The sequence below is a fragment of the Musa acuminata genome, chromosome BXJ2-5 (assembly GCF_036884655.1).
Source record: "Musa acuminata AAA Group cultivar baxijiao chromosome BXJ2-5, Cavendish_Baxijiao_AAA, whole genome shotgun sequence".
Classification (NCBI taxonomy): Eukaryota; Viridiplantae; Streptophyta; class Magnoliopsida; order Zingiberales; family Musaceae; genus Musa; species Musa acuminata.
Window position 1 is genome coordinate 43,463,569 of NC_088342.1, and position 20,724 is coordinate 43,484,292.

General features: G+C 34.3%; 2 protein-coding genes across 4 annotated transcripts; one reads left to right on the forward strand and one right to left on the reverse strand.

Annotated features, from left to right (window-relative positions):
- Positions 1–13: 13 nt before the first annotated feature.
- LOC135612881 (uncharacterized) lies at positions 14–7,503 on the reverse strand. Of its 3 annotated transcripts, none has more exons than XM_065109660.1 (4): positions 7,386–7,503; positions 5,806–5,923; positions 4,393–4,561; positions 14–3,510 (listed from the first exon to the last, which is right to left on the reverse strand). In XM_065109660.1, the coding sequence occupies exons 2-4, from the start codon at positions 5,917–5,919 to the stop codon at positions 353–355; spliced, it is 3,441 nt and encodes a 1,146-aa protein (XP_064965732.1). In that variant the 5' UTR covers positions 5,920–5,923; positions 7,386–7,503; the 3' UTR covers positions 14–352. The 3 variants fall into 3 exon arrangements, with proteins under 3 accessions (XP_064965732.1, XP_064965734.1, XP_064965733.1); XM_065109662.1 differs by having other exon boundaries at positions 5,806–5,993; positions 7,386–7,482; XM_065109661.1 differs by having other exon boundaries at positions 5,806–6,053; positions 7,386–7,475.
- Positions 7,504–14,060: 6,557 nt separating this feature from the next.
- Positions 14,061–20,282, forward strand: LOC135586883 (probable protein phosphatase 2C 66). Its single transcript, XM_065109663.1, has 5 exons — positions 14,061–14,459; positions 17,264–17,650; positions 18,040–18,157; positions 18,560–18,783; positions 19,453–20,282. Exons 1-5 carry the CDS (start codon positions 14,148–14,150, stop codon positions 19,981–19,983), a joined length of 1,572 nt encoding a protein of 523 aa, XP_064965735.1. The 5' UTR covers positions 14,061–14,147; the 3' UTR covers positions 19,984–20,282.
- The last annotated feature ends 442 nt before the right edge of the window (positions 20,283–20,724 follow it).

The window sequence follows — 20,724 nt, forward strand, 5'->3', positions numbered from 1 at the left end:
CACCAGCACAATATTACTACCATATGCATAGATCATTTATTGATAAGAAATTTGACTCTGTTCATAACATTACATACTAACAATAACTTCAATACCATATTCTTTCACTAATTCTTCCACATGAATCTTGTATTCCAGAACCGAGGTAAGTTGCAACCCAAATAGCCTTCACACAAAATTTCCTGCAATCCGATCAACCAAGTTTCTTCCACGAGTATAACTTTTGGGCATTTCGATAGTGAACAAAAATGGATTTTATCTTTGAAAGAATTCTACATTTTTGCAATGGCCATCTGTGAGCTATCAGTTGGGCATTGGGTTGTAAGAACACTAATTGTTTCCAGTTGAGCTGCTAAGTCAATGATGCAAGTTTCTTCTCAAGACGCTTGGCAGAACGAAGAGCCTCCAAAGCCTCAGCCTGCTTACCTGCCCGTTTGAAATCGAGTGCTCGGAGCTTCTCAGCCTTGATTTGTTCTTCCAGAGCAGCTTTCTCGATGCCATGGTTCTCACGCTTGTCAAAGTTTGGCTGGGACTCTGTTTTATTATGTGGTTGTGGTTGGCTGGTAATAGCAGGACCTTCCAATCCAATAGCTTTAAGGGCAGACATAAGTTGAGGATCGAGAAGATCCTCCACGACTACGTCTTCCATCGCTTCTGACTTGCTGCCAGACATCACAGTGCTTGAACCTTGGTCAAATTCTTCCAACTGTTTTTCCAAAGCTTTGGCCAATTCAAGTTCAGCCTCTGATTCATCTATCTTTCCTTCTCTACGCAACTTGAGAGCGTTTCGCTTGTGAGATAGGGATTCCTGTTGAATCCTGAAACGATCACGGCCTGACATTGGTTTCTCTGATGGGCTAGTTCTTTTCTCTTGCATGGAAGAAGTGTTGTCAGATGTAGAAGATGAAGCACCTTCCTTGACCACATTGGCCTGCTGACCATCTTCTAGACTCTTTTCTAACAGCTTTGCCTGTCTCAGTTCCTCTCTGGCTTCTGCTAGCTTCCCTTCTCTCTTCAGTGCAACAGCCCTTCTCTTGAGTGCTAGAATTTCATCCTGGAGAGCATCAACCCCATGTGTCAAATTCTGTTTTTGTGCTGCCGATATATTAGTTCCAGTGGCATTTGTTTCGTTTCTCTGAGATATCTGAAAATCCGTTGTGCATGAAAGTTTACCACTCCCAGAGCAGCTCTTCTCGTTGGCATCGGTATCTTCTCTTTTTCCTGATTCCCTAATTGATGAGTGCAAAGCTTTAACATCACTGCCAGACATTAATTCTACCAAATTAAGTGATTGGTTCGACTGATGCAAAATCGGATCTTCTACAGAAATTTCTTCAGTTTGTAGACCTGATTTTTGCAACATCTGCTTCTCTGTTTGCAAAATTTTAGGTACCATGACAGAAGCTTCTGCAGCTTTGTTTTTGTCACTTTTTGCATTCAAACCAACATCAGACACACCTTGTACTAGTACTGCTTCATCTTTTGGTATTTTGTTAACTGCAAATGATAATAGGCTATCAGAGGTGTTTCGCACATCACCAGCAGCTTGCTCCTTACCGTAGAATTTTTGTGGAATCGAAGTTCCATAATCAATTGAATCCATCTCCATGAAGTTGGCACTACTAGAGACTTCCATTTCTGCCATTTGATTCTCCAAGGCTTTTGCTTTTTCGAGCTCTTCCTCAGCCTCCTCAGACTTTCCTTGGCGTCTTAAGGCCAGAGCTTTTCTTTTTATTGCTAACAGTTCTTTCTGAATGTCAGCCTTGTTTTTCTTCACCTTCGGTGGAACCAAAGAAGGTTCATTCATCCGTTTAGAAGTTATATTTGTCATGCTGACATTTTCAGCATTGTCATCCTCATTCCATCCCAAATTCTTCAAAAGCGACAACATTGCAGGATCACACATATCATGTTCTGTTACCTCAGTTTCAAATCCTTCCTCTCCGAGATCCAAGCTCCTGGCATCACCACCCTCATATGTCTTAGCAAACTCCAGATTGTTCTTTACCAGCTTAGGTTCAGGTCTTCTGGAAGCATTTTCCATCTCTTCCAGTTGTTGTTCTAGAACCTTTCCTTTCTTCAATTCTTCTTCTGCCTCATCGATCCGACCTTCCCTTCTCAATGTGAGCGCTCGCTTTTTCAAAGCTAATAACTCTTTCTGAATCATTAATTTACTTTTTGGTGGCGACTCAAAATGAGAGCTTGTTGTTTCAGAAACATTAACTTGACGGCTCAAACTCTTTTGCTTAGATTCAGATTCAGATATTTCAGGACTAGATTTCATATTTTCCAGGTCCTTTTCAAGTAGTTTTGCTTTCTTCAGAATCTCCAATGCTTTCGAAACATTACCAGCTCGTTTTTGACTGAGTGCCTCCTTCTTCAGACTAAGTACTTGGCTCTGCAGTGCTTCTCTATCAAAAGGAACAGACTGCTCATCTTGACTGGCTACTTGTTCTTCATCCTCTTCAGACCAGCCAAATGATTTTAAGGCAGCTGCTAACTCTGGGTCATTCATATCATTATCAGTGACTTCAAAATTGCCATCAGCAGGGAGATCATCTGAGAAAACGAGTAAGTTGTCAAATTTGATATTAGCCTCAGGTGCATGGTCCAACACTAACTCATCTTGCTTGTCTTCGTCCATACTATTAATTAGAGCATACAGTTCGTCATCAGAACCTTCAGCCTCACCCAAGATCTCTTGTTCTTCTATTTTCTTTTCCAATATTTTAGCCCTCTTTAGCTCTTCCTTTGCTTCGGCAAGTTTCCCTTCTCTTTTCAGTGAGAGTGCCTTTTTCTTAAGAGCAAGGACTTCTGACTTATCAATAGCAACTTTTTTCATCCCTTGAGAGGATCTTTGAGTAACTTCTGCAAGAAGATTTGACAATTCACCCTCCAAACTAAGCTTTTCTGGTTTTTTATCTGCATTATGAAGATCTACATCAGACCATCCCAATTCTCTGAGTTCAGCTGCAAGGTCATTCTTTGCTTCTTTATCCCTTTGAGAAGGTAACTTCTGTTTACTGTCCGACTCTTCACGACCATCGCTTTTTGGGTTAGCAGTAACAGTTCTCATATTTGATGCCTTTAAAGCCATTCGCTGATTCTTCCTAATTGCAATTTCTAAAGCTCCAGCTTGCCTTTCAAGTTCTTTACCACGCTTAAATGCCTGAAGTGCTTCCTCTGATTTTCCTTCTGCCTTCAAAGTTTTATATTTTCTCTTTTCTTCTACTGCTTGATGACGCAATTCCTCTGGGTCACCTAACATGATATCAATATTAGCCTTGTTGCAAGTATCAACTGACATGCCTCTAACGATATCTTCTTCTTTTCCTGAAGAAGCAGACTCTTCCCTTAAGTTAGAGCAGGATGCACTGCTTGATAATCTTTGGAGATCAGAAATCACATCACTGTCTGATTCTTGTTCAGAAAGCAATAGATGCTTTCCATCTGTTCCCAGAATCTGACCTAGAACTTCTTCCTCATTCTTCAAGACCTGTTTTGTGTTAACTGCAAAAGGAATATAAGAAGAAAATGTTGATATTTCCAACAAACTTTGAAGCAGGATCTCTTTGCATGATACACTGACAACTTAATCTACCAAAAAACTAGATAAACATATCAATTACATTCTGCTGTAAGATATATCTGTAAAAAAGGAAGTGGAATTCCATTGTTTCTTTTTTTGTTTTTTAGCCCCTCATTGTCCTTACATATCACTCTCCATAAGGCGTTGATCTTTCTTGGATCACTCTCTCTTTCTCTGGAATCACCATCTACAGATTCACCTAATTTTGAAGAAACTGATTTCATATCATGAGCACCTAGAATGATCCTTATAAGAAGCCTGCTCAAAAAGCTGCATGCTTCTATCAGACAGCAGACATAATATTCACCATCCGGAGTTCGAGACCACTTCCCATCAGTATGGGCAGATTTAGAAAAAAGAAAAAAATGCCAAGCTCGGTATTGTTCTCCTTAAACAAAGTTCAATAGTAAGCTGTGAAACTGATGTCAACCATCAGAGCTCGTGCAGAAATTCTGAATTATGACAATCTATGAATCTAAGTAACAGAGAAACTTATTGTAGATCCTAAAAAGATATATTACAGATGTATGATAGTTCACAGCTACAATAAATTTATAACAATTAGCGTAACCAGGATATCTGGCACACTGTTCATCTTCAAAGAATAATCAACATAAAAACTTGGCAATGAAATGCATATGAAGACATTTACTTATCATGAGCTCCTACATGTGATGCTCAACAAAGACAAGTGAATTCTTCATGATCACCTTAAATCTAGCTAAGTTCACTGCCAATAACCTTCAAGAACTCCAATAAAACAAACATATAATACTGCCCAAGAAGTATGGACCATCACTAACCCTTTGCGGTTTGCTTTCTGTGTCCATATCTCGACTGAAAGCGTGCTGTTTCCTCGATCTTTTTACAAGGATCACATATTCGGACTGCTGAATCACCTTGTCCACGTAAAACCATTCTTTGCTGGGTGCAAGTATTGCAAAACAAACCTCCACATCTGCGACAATGATGCTATGGCAATAAAAGTAATACATCATCAAGAAGGATCATTTTTTTCGTCAAAAATATTCTGTAAAGCAAAACACGACATAGCTAAACACTAAATTCTGTAATCGAAACAGATCAACACATTAAGAAGGTTTTAATGTTGTAGAAAGTTCTACTCACTACTTATCTTGTGTCTAACTGTAATAGTGCCTGCATACTTCTAAAGGTCAGAAAACTTGTAAAAGATAAGAAATCAGGATAATAGGAATAGTATCTATCATAGATACATCTAGCATCAAAACCAAGGAACCAACCAGTAAACAAGCCACATTCAGAAAGGAATAAAATTTCTCCACGAATTCCAAAATAACTCATATAACTATCATCGGACAAAAAACATGTTCTGTTCAATTATTGATTAGAAAGTGGAACAGAAAATGGTTCCTTTGCATGATTTAGTTAACAACAGAGCAAGAATAAGCTTGTTCCGTGACCAAGTATGCATTTCGACAGGTAGAATTACATTTATGTGACAGACAGTACAGAAAAACAAAAGATCCCTTTGTGACCAGCAAAAAGAAAATTCTAAGAAGATCAATATCTGATTGCGACTTGTATTGCTTCTTGGTATACGGATAAGGCTAAGCTTAAGCCATTAGATTTTGGTGAGTGACATTACATAGTTAACACATTGGAATTGGATCGTGTAAGAGCCATAATACAATTACTAAATTTAAAGTTAATACACCATTGCAATAGGAATTTAACAATCAAGCTAGCATGTGGGAAATTATTTGGTATTGTTATATCATTGTTTGCCTAATATTTGGCAATCTTGATGAGGATAATCTCTAGTAACTAATTCTTGTTCATGATTTTTTCTTAAATGGCCACTGAAGCACAATATAAAGAAAACCTGTTTGGTCTCATTCATAGGCAAATTACTATGCAGAAACGGGCAAGAAGGCTAAATTCATTGACATCAATTAGAATGACATTTCCAGTTTTCTTCTTTTATTTGTGTGCATAGATACAGCATCATTATTATAAATTCAGGTGCAAAAATGGAACAACAACTGAGGATCAAGGACAATAAGAATCTAAACAAGTATGCCTAATTATTTTAGGACTTCAAGCTACTAAAACCCAACTGATTATACAGCTGAAATCATTGACAGAAACTAATTTAAAAGGAGTTATAGGGAAAAAAAAGGAAAAAAAAAAGATGGTTATAGAAAGAACTAAGAAGTACATCAAAAGTTGCATACCTTTCTATTAATAAAGGTGAACTGAGATGCGCAACCCTGACAGTGTGATGCATCTAACACCCAACTTCCTCCTCGCATTGAAGGCTTTGCTGGCAGGCCAATCTTTTCCAACATCTTTCTGGTATTATAAAGGAATTTGAGGTGAAGATAACAGAACAATTTCGGCTAACTTTCAAAGTTCAATCCTTCTGTATGTTCCAAGTTAGTTGTCTTTATTGGAGTGCAAAGAACATTTTTCAAAAATTATTCTGCATAAGTGAGGAATGATTAACACTTATACGGCACAGAACTTGAAAATTTTCCAGGTTACAATGATGAAACTTTAACTTCGGTGGACAAGATAGATCACACCATCGATGTGGTTACTTTAATTAAAAAGTTCAACATGTATACTTCCTTTATCATCAACCATGATGAAGTCAAACCACAATCACTCCGAATACTACTACCAAACTTAAATCTGTCGTACATGGAGTGGTCAAATAGATGTTAAACAAAAAAATTAAGTTCCCTAGGTCATTTATTATAATATCCAATATTGATGTTATACTACTGAAAATCAATTTCGACATTTAAAGGCTCCAACTTCATGTCGATTTCCAAGGCAATAATGTCACCAAGCATGGTATCTACTCCAAAAGGAAGATTCATTTTTTGAGTTACATTAGTCCGATAATGTTGGCTTTGTCAATTAACACCCAAAGAACTCCTCAAGAGTTAATATCTTCTCATATATGAGTTCCACCAAAGAAACATGCAACCTATCAAGGACCCAAGCTCAACCAATGGGAACCTAAGCAGGTCCACACCTTGATCGGGAGCCCTTCTATGAAATACCTCTTGGCTTCTGGATATAACCTATGCCGGACTGCTAGCACCTCTTTTCCTTCATCAGAGATGGGACTAGTCTGTTCTGAAGTTAACCAGGCACATGTGAAAGAAGCACTCCAAGCCTTACATTACTATCATGAGGATTTTTTCTCATCGAAGCAGATTGCAGGCATATGTTACGCATGAGCAAAAATTTCTACAGAGTTCAAATTTATCAGGTTGAGGTCAAATCTCTTTTTGTTATGTGCCAACTACCAAAAATCCATATTTGCATACGCTTCTCCAAATACATGAGTGATGGACAATGACTAGGTACTACTCAAAAGCTCCTAATAGCCAAAACCCACCACGAACTATCAACCATTGCATGTTTGCTAGATTACAAACAAAACTCCAGAACATTATGTTGGTCGCCCTGCCCTGCCAAATCTAGCTTCGACCACCCGCACTTCTCTATCAATAGATTCGATAAAACGAAGATATTTATATAGGATAAAGATGCAAATTCCACTTAAATCGATCCTCCTTAGGCGCGACCAAGGTACTCTCGCTTAAAATCAATCAACAAAAGAGGAAGAGAAACAAAAAGAGGACTTAAGGAACCCTAAATTGGGTCATTGGCAGACCTGACCAAGAGGAATGAAATCGAGAAGAGAGAATGACGCTTGGCCTTACATCAGCCGAGCCGGAACCAGAAAACGTACGCATCTGCAGAGGGATCGGATCTGGAAAGCGAGGGTTATCATTACCTTGGACTGGAAGATCAAAGCACACTGGATCGATCGAGGCTGTGGCGGTCTTCGTCCGACCCTTTTGACGGGGCGAAGGAACGAGGAAGGAAGAAACAAAAGGGAGACGCGAAAAAGGTGTTTACTTTGCTCACATATCATTCGTTCGTTACACCAAAATCCGGTGGCTCCGATCGCCTGTCGCCCGTAACGCAGGGAACAGGATTTCTTGTGGTAGAATCCTGTCCTACGTCTTCGACTAGACAGGCACATTTATTTCCATTATTGTTCTGCTATCCTATTATTAATATCTGAGTGATAGAAAGATTAAAAAAATCGTTTATTCCATTTTTAGTAATAATCAAGAATTTATACTATTTCTGGTAATTTTGATTTATGAATAATATCAAAAAGTCAACTGCATAATATTAAATATAATATACTTTAGAAATTATATCTTTAAATTGTAATTTTTAAAAATTTTGAACTCCGAAATTACTGTAAAAATAATATTTTAAATCTTGAATTTTGAAATTGACAACTTCTGTTTAAATATATATTTCAGATTTAAACTTATATTCTGTGATTTAAAAAAAATCTAATTTTTTATCTTAAAAAAAGAGGAACTTTGGATTTTGTATATATATATATATACATATATATATATATACATATATATATATACATACATATATATATATATATATATACATACATATATATATGTATATATATATGTATATATGTATATATATATGTATAAATATATATATATATATATGTATACATATATATATATATATGTATACATATATATATACATATATATATGTATACATATATATATATATATGTATACATATATATATATATATATGTATACATATATATATATATGTATATATATATATACATATATATATATATACATATATATATATATACATATATATATATATACATATATATATATATATATATATATATATATACATATATATACATATATATATATATATACATATATATATATATATACATATATATATATATATACATATATATATATAAAGAGGATTGAAATAGCTGTAAGGAGTTGGTAAAAGAAAATTATTATTTACTGTAAATTTTCTCTGTTATAAACACTCTTGTTATTTATAGGTATTACTAACATATATAACAATTTTAAATTAATTCTGTTTTCTCATCAAATGAATATAAATACTGCCATCCTCTAATGATCTCTAAGAAGAGAAGATCTATATGACTCAACCAAAATACTTTGTTGTGCTAAGTAAAGTATGTAAACTAGTTCTAACATTTTATTGACTTAAAAAATTGTTCCTTTGATTTCAAAACTAATGAATCTGATTATTATTTTTATTGCAAAAGAGTTGATGATAAATTTAATTTTTTAATCTTTATGTTGATGGCATTTGATTTTGATATTATTAATGAAATCAACATATTTTTATCATGTCATTTTGATATGGAAAATCTTGGAGAAGCAGATGTGATTTTGATAATGAAGATCATATATGATTCAATCATTTTGTCTCAACCTAACTATACCCAAAAAATTATTGAAAAGTTTGGATAATTATTTAATTAATTCTACACTTTATGACTCTAGTGTTTATCTCTTAAGAAGGTAGGTAAGTCTATGAATTAAGAAAAACATTCTTATATTATTGGATCTCTTATGTACCTCTTTAACTGAATCAAACTTCACATAGCTTATAGTATGTTTAGATTAAGTAAATATACTAGCAATCCTAGTATAAAATATTAAAATATTTTAGAAAGAGTATTTAAGAAAATGTTCTTGAGGGTTGTAGTGATACCAATTGAATTTTTGATTCTTTTGATATATCTTTACTTCAAGTGGTAGTGTTATCTGTTGACACTCTACTAAGCAATCTATCATTCAAAGTTAGAATTGATTGCATTATAAATCATATGTTTAGAAGTTGAATGGCTTAAAATTTTTTATCAAATCTACCTTTGATTTTATTGCCATTGTCTTTACGGCTTATTTCAATATATTGTGATTTAAGAGCTGCAATAGAATTTTATAAAAAATTATAAATTCAAAAATCAATAAACATTATAAAGTTAGAAAAAAGTTTATATGGTGGCCTGATATTTATTTAATTATTATATTACATTATATTAAATTTGAATAAAATCATATTAATTATCTTACTAAAACTTTAAATAGGATAAAAAACTTCTAGTAAAACTCTAATGATAGGCGATCTCTTGAAAGAGGTTCAATGCGAAAATAACAAATTGATTGATCGACTAAGGAATACACTTACGAGTACTTTCATAGTATATAATATATTATGATGAACAACTTTAAACCCATCCGGTGATTAATGGTCTTACTTACGTAGAGAGATAGAAAAAGCATTGTTTGGATCCATATTCAAAATGATATTTTCGTAAAATATTATTTTACATACATCTTTGGTATAAGCTTTCCCATATTAGAGTATATGTAAACAATCCTAATTAGAGATTTGGATAATCTTTAAAAACTCTCATGAATAAACTAACATACGTTCACATGATTATAAATGAGCAACCCTATAATATAATATTATATATTATATACTATTATATACTATATGTGTAATAGTGAATATTATTATAGTATATATACTATTATATACTATTATAGTATATATTATATATTATATGTTTAATAGCGAACATTATTTATAGTATATATTATATACTATTATAAAGGCACCTCACTAACCGCATAGTATAAGTTTGAACATTACTTCTTATTTATTCACATTATTTTTAATATTAAAATATTTTAAAATTTTGTGGGGGATTGTTAAGATTTAGTAACAGAAAATATCAGAAATTTACATTTGCTCACATTTATTTCTTCTTTTGTTTCACTTTTCATTTATTTATTTTTTATATTTTTTCCTTTCCTTTATTCACAATTCCCTATAAAGCTGATAGATTTATTCAAATTTTCCTCTCTTAAAGATTTTTCTCACATTCTTTTTCTGTTTTCAAAATGTGGCTTAGGATAGCGTAAAATGCGATTTTGGGTTTTTTTTTGTTTCTTTTAACCTTATCTTATTTATTTTAAATATGATTGATTTATGTTCTAATAGTATCATCCATATAAATTAATATAGAAATAATACTACTAATATAATTATAATTAAAATATTTGATAGCTTTAGTATGAAATTAAAGAAATATAACTTAGCCACATGCAAATACGGTCTTAAGCATGTATTTTTTTTAGATTCATGCAATGCACTGTTAATTAAGAAATAATCCAAAATATAAATTATTCTCCCAATTTGTGAAAAATGAAGGAACAATGGGGGAAAGTTTAGTTGAGCAACAGTGAAGAGTGTCAATCAAGAAGAATTGATTTTTTCCTTTTCTTGTATCTCATCATTAAGTAGAAATAAGGAATGAACAGTCTCTTTCATACAAATAGGAATTTTACATTGTTCATATAAATGCTCCAACACAATCTCCATTCCTAAATAGAAAACTTATGCCTCCCTCCTGCATAGTTTGGCCCACTAAGCTTAACCCATTCATTCATGAGGAGAGGTTTCTTATGGAATTTGTAAATGGCATATCTCCTTTCTTCTTCAAAGTCACTATCTACTTTCAGATGTATGCAATAACATTCTGCATGATCCCCTCAATTCTTATGAAGGTTTGGGCAATTGGAGATGGAGGACATCCATCCATCACCTACCAAACTGGAGAATATTAGTACCAAAATGAAGAATAATAGTAGGTTGAAAGATGAGAGGTTTTCTAGTAGCATTATATGGACAAGAACTAGAAACCAAGTTGGGCAGTATACATGATTGACATCCTTGTACATCATCTCTACCCAACTGATGTGATACTTTGAAGTCAGGGGAGCATTCATTGACTATGATAGCTGACATAGCCATCAGTTCTACCCTGAAGAAACTCCATCTTGGTTTAAGGAACAGCTGCAGTGGATTGACAGACTCATCTGACAAATATAGTGGGGGTTGGCAACAGCAACATTTACTCAAGCTGAGTTTTTCTTCTGATAAAGATCAAAGTGGGGTTCTCATGATCAAAGTTTTTCACATATGTTTTTCTTTAATGTATACACACATTACTGCAGTAAAAAGTTAATATCAATCGATATTTTCTTTCATAAATCTCGTTAGGTTAGAATATATACGACCTAATTTACTAGGATAATTTTATGTCATTACGTATCCTTTGACTATATCCATCTATTTTAATAAAAATAATAACTTATTTTAAAAATATGAAATTATTAATTAGACTCGGAGTATCATATCTCCATCAATCATACTAGCGAAAGAGAAATATTTCATCATCAAATTAATAGCAGACTATTTAATCATCTATTAACCATTATTTGTGGTCCATCAAGAGGGTTGGGAGTATATGCCTCTTGTCTACAGCACATGCCTTCATATCTGTCCATTCAAAATAAATAATATTAATATCAATGTTAAAACTAGATTGGGAACTCATGAGATCAGAAGTAACCAAAGCTTGAAATGAGAATACGAAAGATCCTAGGCTTTCTTCCTTACATACTTCTTCTCAAATTGCTTTGGATTTTGTATATTTGCTTGAATAGCTAACATTCATTTCAGATTTCTTCTTTTTCTAATTCCTTGATGATGTTTCTTAATTGACTAATTAAACTATTCTTTTCCTGAAGAAGAAATACATTATCTACTTTTTACTATGATGATGAAGCTTGATCTAAAACATTTATATTAACTTGGTTATATCATATTTTTAGAATATGTTAGATATAATTTTAAATCCTTAATGAGTCAAATACATCATTACCATATCAATATTTTTTTTGGATTTCTTATATGTATTGGATTAAAACAATCATGTCATGGACAGTATATATACCATTAATTCACTATGTGTAATACTATATATTTTACTCGCAACTACAACTAATAACTATACATAAAATGGTTGTATTGGAATATATTGATTGGCATTTATCGGTCCGAAAGATAAAAGATTTGAATATATCATTTTATGGTAATCTATCAAAATCTTCTGAGTGACGTATAATTTAATATTGATATAATATCATTCATTTTATTTTACTTTACTTTATAATTCAATAGTATTGAAAGATACATGATGATATACTATTCTCTTTATTCCTCTTTCAGTCTATAGTATGTAATAGTAAAATGTTAGATTATATAGTTCAATAACTTAAGATAATATATATATATATATATATATATATATATATATATATATTAAAAAAGATTAATTAGATTCTGATTAAAGAAAATAACTAATAAAAAGAGAATATTAATCTTAGGATATTATTTTGATGAGAATTAACTCCCTCTAGTCTTATATTTAGAGGGTCTTCTTGTATTTTAATCAATGATCATAAATATCATTAATTATAGTGATTATATGTCAAGTAGTAGAAAGGGGGAGGAGAACGATATAGTTTCCTTCGTTAAGCAGCAGACTTCATGTTTTCGAATGTATTATGATATAATTTAATAATATTATGAGATCTTAATTCTAACTAAAGATTTATCGTATAAAAGTTTTTCTAACATAATACTATACCGATTCATACATATCAATCAGATTAAAAATCGATACTTATGGTCGACGATCTTTGATTTAAACATTATATTAAACATATATAACATTTTCGGTGGATGATAGTAGAGGCCAAATGACCTTACTTCAATCATACTAACTGATGCCAAATCAAAATCTCTTAAAATGTAGTCAAAATAACACTAATCAATCAAGATAAAGTATAGGGAAGTCTATCGATACACGCACACGCACGAATTGTAGCCACACACCTTCCTCCACAAAGAAAACATCACCATCCATCACTCCAATTACAAGTCCAATTCATGTAAAGAAGTAGGGACAGCTCATGTTTGTGATTGTGCATGATTTGAATGATCATATGCTCTATTATTATTATCAGCAACAACTATTCACCCACAGCTGTCTCAAGAAATATAAAATGATGAGTTATGATTAATAATAATAATAAAATATTAAATAAATTATGAGCATATAGTCTTTCATAACCCAATTAGAATCACTTTTATTATTTTAAATTATTTTAAATAAAAATAAAAAAATTAACTATTCAATTTTGATTTTAGAATCGACATATATACGATATCTATCGATTCAGATATACCTTTTAATCACTAGATTAAAGCATTCACATATCTCATTTATCTAATCTCACATCCAAGTAAGTCAAATCTGTAAAGCATTATATAATTATTCATTAAATGAGGATTTGAACTGAAGGATGAGTAAATCTTTGTTTCATGCATGGATATTTGAATCCCAAATTTAAGATAAAAAGTGAGTCAAATACATCCAATCATACTGATCTTTTAGACATAAATATTTTGGATATCATTTTCGTCGGAAAAATATTTTTTTATTTATTTTAAAGTATATTTATGTTGACAATTATCCATTCGAGAATATTCTTCACATTAATATTTCTGTAAATTAATTTCCTGTTGAAGATTTAATTTGTGCAAAAAAAAGGAAACGCACATAAAAAAAATAGGAAAATAAATTAATGCATAAAAAAATATTATTTTCCAAGTCATATATAAAGATACCAACTCAGCTGCCCCCCTCCGCTCCCTCCCTCCCTCCGTCTCTCGAGCTCTCTGGAACCTGCGCGAGCTCGACCGCAGCCGTTCGATCAGTGGTAGCTTTCAAATGGGTTCCTGCATGTCGTGCTCCCAGACGGCGGCGAAGGAGCCCGCCGGCGCCTCCTCGTCCCGCGCCCGGTCTGGCTCCCAGAGCTGGAAGGCGAGGAAGAAGCTACAAGAGCAGGAGGGGGCGAAGGGCGAAGGAGGAGGAGGGGGAGGACGGTGGCCAGCGGCCGTCTCCGTCTTTGGCGACGTAAGGGAGGACGAACTCCACCGGTTGCCCGATCGGTTGTTCTTGAATGGCGCCACCGAGGCTGCGTGCCTCTATACTCAGCAGGGGAAGAAGGGGACCAACCAGGACGCCATGATCGTTTGGGAGGTACCAGGTTTTAACCCTATGCATGTGGTCAAAAACTTTTCCCCCCTCCTTTTTGCTCTTGGTTTGTGGGGTTTGACGGCAAAAGCTTGGATTCTTGTGGGTAATGGATTTTGGGTTAATGAGTCACTCGTTCTTTTAAGTCATGCATGCATTTGGACTCTCCTATTCGCCCTAATCCAGATTTTTTATATGGTTAATAGTGTTCTTTTTAAGGTTCTATTTTCTTCGCCGTGAAATGAGATTACAAGGATTCCCTCAAATGATTTGAAATTAGCACAGTAGACAGAGAAAAGGGGGACGAGAGAAAGAAAGGCTACAGAGGAAAAGGACAAGGAAACAAGTGTAGCATTAATTTCTCTTGATTAAAAAAATACTTTTTTGGTTAAAATTTCAATCCATTTTTCTGTGTGATTAATTTTCTGGAAATTTTTTATGCCCTTCTTTTGACTTGAATATGCCTTGATATTAACTCATCAGTGGAAGTTCACTAATTGTTGGTGGTTTCCAATTGGGGCTTGTTTAATGCATGTACCATGGTCAGTAGTGTTGTATGCTAAATTTGTTTGTAATAATTGCTAAGTGTCCTTTCCCCCGTAACATGTTCTTCACCGGTAAAATACTAAACATACAAAATAATTCACTGGTACAAGTAAGTTAGAAAAGTTCAAAAGATCCCAGCATTACCAGTAACTTACATATCTAGCTAGCACTGTTCAACTTGTAGCTGTGGTTTATGCGTCGTAATATTCCCATGCCTATATGATCAAATCTATTTTTGGTTTGTTTTATGTGGATGTTTTAAGGATCATTTTAGGTTCAATTGGTTGGCATTTAGTACACTCATGTTCCTGCTACAATAGGTTCATTACTAACAAAATTTACTTATCAGCTGCATTCGCTAGATTAAGCTCTTCTAGGGAATTATAGACACAACTGCATTTTGTATTTCTGTCACTATATTCTGGCAATTCCATTAAATTTGTCATACAGATATGTCCCATTTATGGTTTTCCTTTGGAAACAAACAGATCTGTAGCCCTAGACAGTTTTAACACATCAAGATTCTGTTGTTATATACCTAAACAAAACCATTGAGGCAGCATATCCCTGTATCTGTAGTGTAATCTGAACACATGCAAACACTTCTAACAGCTCACCTCTTGAATGGTGATATATATGCATATTATACATCTTGATTTGTATTTTATGTTCAATTGATATTCACTAAATATTGACTGCGATGGAAAGTTTGAAACTCTGTGTACTCTTACAATGGAAAAAATAGTGACGTGTGCTCATAAATCATTCAGGTACCTTCTTTTGTGTGGGGAAAAGAAATTTTACTTGGCAAAAGTTATTTTCATGTAATAACAGAAGTACACACGAAACTGAAGGAGAGGATTTATGGAACAAAACAAGGAAATAACCATTAACTAGTCCAGTATGTGCATCAATGTTTGTAAAGTGACATGTATATGAAAGCATCAATTTGATTCACAGAGAAAGCAGATAGTTTTATCACAAATTTCTAAGTAGGAAGCTCAAGTGATCATTAAAAACAACTGTCATATGTGGAAGTTCATTGTTCTGTTTCTTTTCTCCATGCCTTTTCTGTTCTCCTTTTTCTTTCTCAAAAGTTCTTTGCTACTTTTGTAGAAGAACTTCATCATGTGGAGAAGAGTTGTCATAACAGAATTTATTCAGTGGCATTGCCTTTTCTTTTCTTTTTCCTTCTGAGTGGGTGAATTGGTCCCAGTTGATTGCTTCCTGTCAAACATATCGAATCACATGAATTATAGGTTACCGATCATGTCATTGATATGATGCTTCTGACAAAAGGCTGAATCCGACAAGTTGCTTCTTTGTGTTGATTCCAGCCATGCTCATGTTTTGAGCATGAACATGTGACAAGGAAATGCTATCGGTATGCTGTCAACTGAATGGGCCACAACTTTGCCTTTTCTCACAGGATCTAGCATTCGATTGAGAAATTCACCAATATTGTGTTGACAATTCCACTGAAGTCTTATATAATGGAATTCATGTTATGATCTTAAATGGTTTACCATTGATGATGGAACCTTACATTAATCTTATGTCTCATGTAACTAGTAAATCCCTTGCTTTTTATTGATGTTTTCTCTCTTATTTGCAAACCATTTTCATTTGTACAACTCTTCTAGTGTTACGTTGAAGCAGTATCAATTCAATTTTTTATCCTTCTGTAGAGCTTATTTATATTCACTAAATGAATGAAATCAAATCATCTATCCATTAGTTTCTCTTTTATGTTAGCTATTTATTCCAAGACCATCAAGTTCTAGATTTTCCATTCTGTAACGTAGTGTAGGTTTCTTCAAGTGTAGATTGTTAATATTTACACAACCTTTTGAATTCACAGTGCATCAGCTGTAACATATAGAGAGGTGCTTTAGCTAACCATTAAATAGGATTTCTTTTTGCTTCATGGACCCCTTATAATCCTCTAGCAACTCTTTCACTCATAATTTTTTAGTCAATCATGTCTAATTAATGGAAAGAACCATCTCTTGCCTTCAATTGTTTCCTTTAGTTTCCCAAAATTTTAGTTAAGATATTACTAATATGTTCTCCGAACTAGGATCATAATTCCAAACAGGTTATTGACTTCTATTTAATCTCGTGAGTTTCCTGATATGAATCTTTTAAAAGCTTCCAGTCTATACGCATTCATTTGTATTCATAATTGTTTCTTTTTTTTTATAATAACTACATTATCAAACTCTTTTTGACTAAAATTCCAATGACATTATTTTTTAATGTAGAATTTTATGCTGAGAAGTGACACAATCTTCTGTGGAGTGTTTGACGGTCATGGTCCATTTGGTCATATGGTTTCCAAGAAAGTCAGAGATTCTCTTCCTCTCAAGCTATCCGATCAATGGAGAGCTAATTTTAATGGCAACAAGGGCCCTCATCAATTTAATAGCATGTCTGGAGGGACGGATTCTGTAGAAACAACATCAATTACCATTGACGATGAGTTCAGTGATTCCTTAGATGTCGATGAGAATGAAACACTACCTGCGATGTATCTTCCACTTAAGAAGTCTATTCTGAAGGCCTTTAAAATAGTGGATAAAGAATTGAAGTTCAACCCTACAATTGATTGTTTCTGTAGTGGAACTACAGCTGTTACTGTTGTAAAACAGGTAATGAGCTCCAAAACATTTTTTGTCTTCTAAATAATTCGCTGCTCCTGAGTTGAACTTCGTTGGAACAATCGTTCCATACTCTCTTTATGGTTCTAATATTCCAAACCAAACCAGCTCCACATGGATAAGTTCCAAATACCTCCAAGTTCTAGAACATTCATTTGCCTCCAATAAATTTTGCCTGCTGTTACTGTTGTAAAACAGGTAATTGTTCCAACACTCCTGAGTTGAACTTCGTGGAATTGTTCCAAACTCTCTTTATGGTTCTAATATTCCAAACCGAACCAGCTCCACATGGATAAGTTCCAAATACCTCCAAGTTCTAGAACATTCATTTGCCTCCAATCAATTTTGCCTGCTGTCTTAGTTTATCTACAATTCTGCAGGGGCGGGATCTTGTAATAGGGAACCTTGGGGACTCAAGAGCAGTAATGGGCACACGGGACAAGCACAATAATTTGATTGCAGTAGAGTTGACTGTGGACCTGAAGCCCAATCTTCCAAGTATGGCACATTTTTCTTTGTGAATCTAATAAAGCATGTTTTTGGAGGCAGTAGAACTTGCTAGAAGATATTCAGACCTTCTGTTCCCCAACTCATTTTTTGGTTACTTTTATTTTGCTTATGTCCTACAGGCAACATACCTTTTTCTTTTCCTGATGTCATGTATGTCTGTCATCAAGCAAATTTAACTATTTTAAAGTCTGATAGAAAAGCTATTTCCATGACTCAAACCTAAATAGAATAGCTATTTAGGTTTGCAAAGGAGTATCTTTCTCTGACTTCAAAACACACCCTGTCATTATTGTAAATGAAGCGATCACTATATATTCTCATTATTGAGAACTTTTACTTGTGCAGTCTTTATTTTCTATGTGCTACTTAATCTTCAATGTGTTGTTTTAGGAGAAGCAGCCAGAATCCAGCAATGCAAAGGAAGAGTTTTTGCCCTGCAGGATGAACCAGAAGTTGCCCGAGTATGGTTACCAAACAGTGACTCTCCTGGCTTGGCCATGGCCAGAGCTTTTGGGGACTTCTGCCTCAAAGATTATGGTTTGATATCTGTTCCAGATATCTCATATCGTCATCTCACTGACAAAGATGAATTTATCATTCTGGCTACTGATGGGGTATGCTCCACTTATATAACATTAGTCATTGTGAATACTGTTGCCGAAAATAAATCATTTGCAGATATAATAACTTTAACCTTCTAATTTCATGGTTTAATTTCTTAGTAGACCAGCTGAAAGTACTTTTGTTTTCATGTGACTACATCGTGCAAATATCTTAAGCTTATGTGGCGAATTCAAATTCTTTCCGTCAGTACTGTGCCTGTCGGAGTTGTGTTCACAAGCATCCTCTTTGACTGTTGTAGCTATTTCCAACCCTTGTTTCCTTATCGAGCCCATCAACTAAAGTATTCAACCTGTAACATTATCTTGTTGTAGATCAATCAGTTATTTTTTCTTCAGTCTCTTCCCTTTTCTTTGTCTGTCTTATTCTCTATTTATCTTCCTGAAATGATTATGAGTTCCTAACCTTTGCTTCTAGCATCTTGTCCTTATTACTGATCTATTGAGAGAGGCATAAATTTTTCTGTGGCTTGTCTTTTTAGAAATTATTAGATGATGCCATATGATATTTAATCCTCTTAAGGATATAAATTATTTCATCTGATACTTAATTTTCCATCGTTCATGGAGTTACCACAAACTATGACATAAATAGGTGTTTGTTAAAGAATGTCCAGCATGACAACTTTCAGAATTTTTGTAATAACTGTGCACTTTTCATAGGTTTGGGATGTTCTTTCAAACAAGGAAGCTGTTGATATTATTGCATCAGCACCAACCCGTGGAACTGCTGCCAGAGCTCTTGTTGATTGTGCGGTTCGAGCTTGGCGATTAAAATTTCCTACCTCAAAAATTGATGACTGTGCTGTTGTCTGTCTATACTTGGATAACCCATCATCATCTGACCAATCTCAGACAGTCCACTCCAAGAAGTCGCCTATTCAGCCAGCAGTATCAACAGCAGTAGTAATAGATGATTCAATTGCGGGTGGAGCTCAAGTTCGTGCTTCCCCATTGGAATGCTCGCACACTCTTCTTGATGCTAATGAGATTGTTCCAGTGTCTGAGGTATCCAGGGTGCCAAGGGTGGCAGAAAGATCCCAGTCTAGTAAGAGTCTTGCTGATTGTATATCTGCGACAGAGGATGAGGAATGGTCTGCCCTAGAAGGTGTTACGCGAGTCAACTCCTTACTTAATCTTCCGAGGTTTTTGTCTGGTGACAAAGGGTCGACAAGTCGGAAGAAATGGTTTTGAGGATGATCTTGAACATGAAAATTTGGAACATGCTATTTTGGCCGTTCTTTCCATTAACTAGTATCACAAAAGGAAGATGAGGCCAAGTAATTGGAGTTTCTGTTCAAAATCATGATGCTACATGTACTATTGTTCATTGGAGAATCATACTTCACAGGTTTCATTACTTGTGTAAATAGGTTTTGTTCCTTTTTAGGTGTGAGGAAGCTTGTGAAATATGCATCCAATGTTCATGAAACACAAATTGTACAATGTTGATTCCTTCTTTTGCCAAACAGAAAAATTCTCCCATTCTACTATTTGCCTTGGGGTTGTATTGCTTGGTTGCTTCTCCTCTCCCCCCATGTTGTTTTTGGACATCAGAAGTTTGATCCAAGTTCTTGTTCCTCGTACTGCTCCAGGATTCTCTTAGAAAGGTGGAAAACCATGTCAGCTTCTTCTCAAGTGCCATCAAACAAAGTTGGTATGTGCTCTTCTCCATGGACAGATGTGTATCAACTGTGATCTCTCTCGCTCTTCAATTTGCGCCATATTACCAAGTGCGATCGACGTGAAACCTCGTCGTTGGCACGAGGTTTTGACATGTGATGGTCAGATCCAATGTAGAGAATAGCGCCCTGCGGCCAACAATTAATCGGATTTGACCTGCTTTATGATCTTAATCGGATTTGACCTGCTTTGATGCAATCTAGTTAGCCCCAGATTTCGTGTTGGGTTTGATCGACACGAGTCGAGGTCAAC

What these genes read in the sequence shown, in the direction of transcription:
- LOC135612881 (XM_065109660.1), bottom strand. Translation starts at nt 5,919, where the DNA reads ATGTTGGAAAAGATTGGCCTGCCAGCAAAGCCTTCAATGCGAGGAGGA. An exon ending in TCACCTTTATTAATAGAAAG is followed by an intron (nt 4,562 to 5,805) that starts GTATGCAACTTT and finishes TTATTGCCATAG; the next exon opens with CATCATTGTCGCAGATGTGG. An exon ending in CAGAAAGCAAACCGCAAAGG is followed by an intron (nt 3,511 to 4,392) that starts GTTAGTGATGGT and finishes TTCCTTTTGCAG; the next exon opens with TTAACACAAAACAGGTCTTG.
- LOC135586883 (XM_065109663.1), top strand. Translation starts at nt 14,148, where the DNA reads ATGGGTTCCTGCATGTCGTGCTCCCAGACGGCGGCGAAGGAGCCCGCC. An exon ending in CCTGAAGCCCAATCTTCCAA is followed by an intron (nt 18,158 to 18,559) that starts GTATGGCACATT and finishes GTGTTGTTTTAG; the next exon opens with GAGAAGCAGCCAGAATCCAG. An exon ending in TCATTCTGGCTACTGATGGG is followed by an intron (nt 18,784 to 19,452) that starts GTATGCTCCACT and finishes CACTTTTCATAG; the next exon opens with GTTTGGGATGTTCTTTCAAA.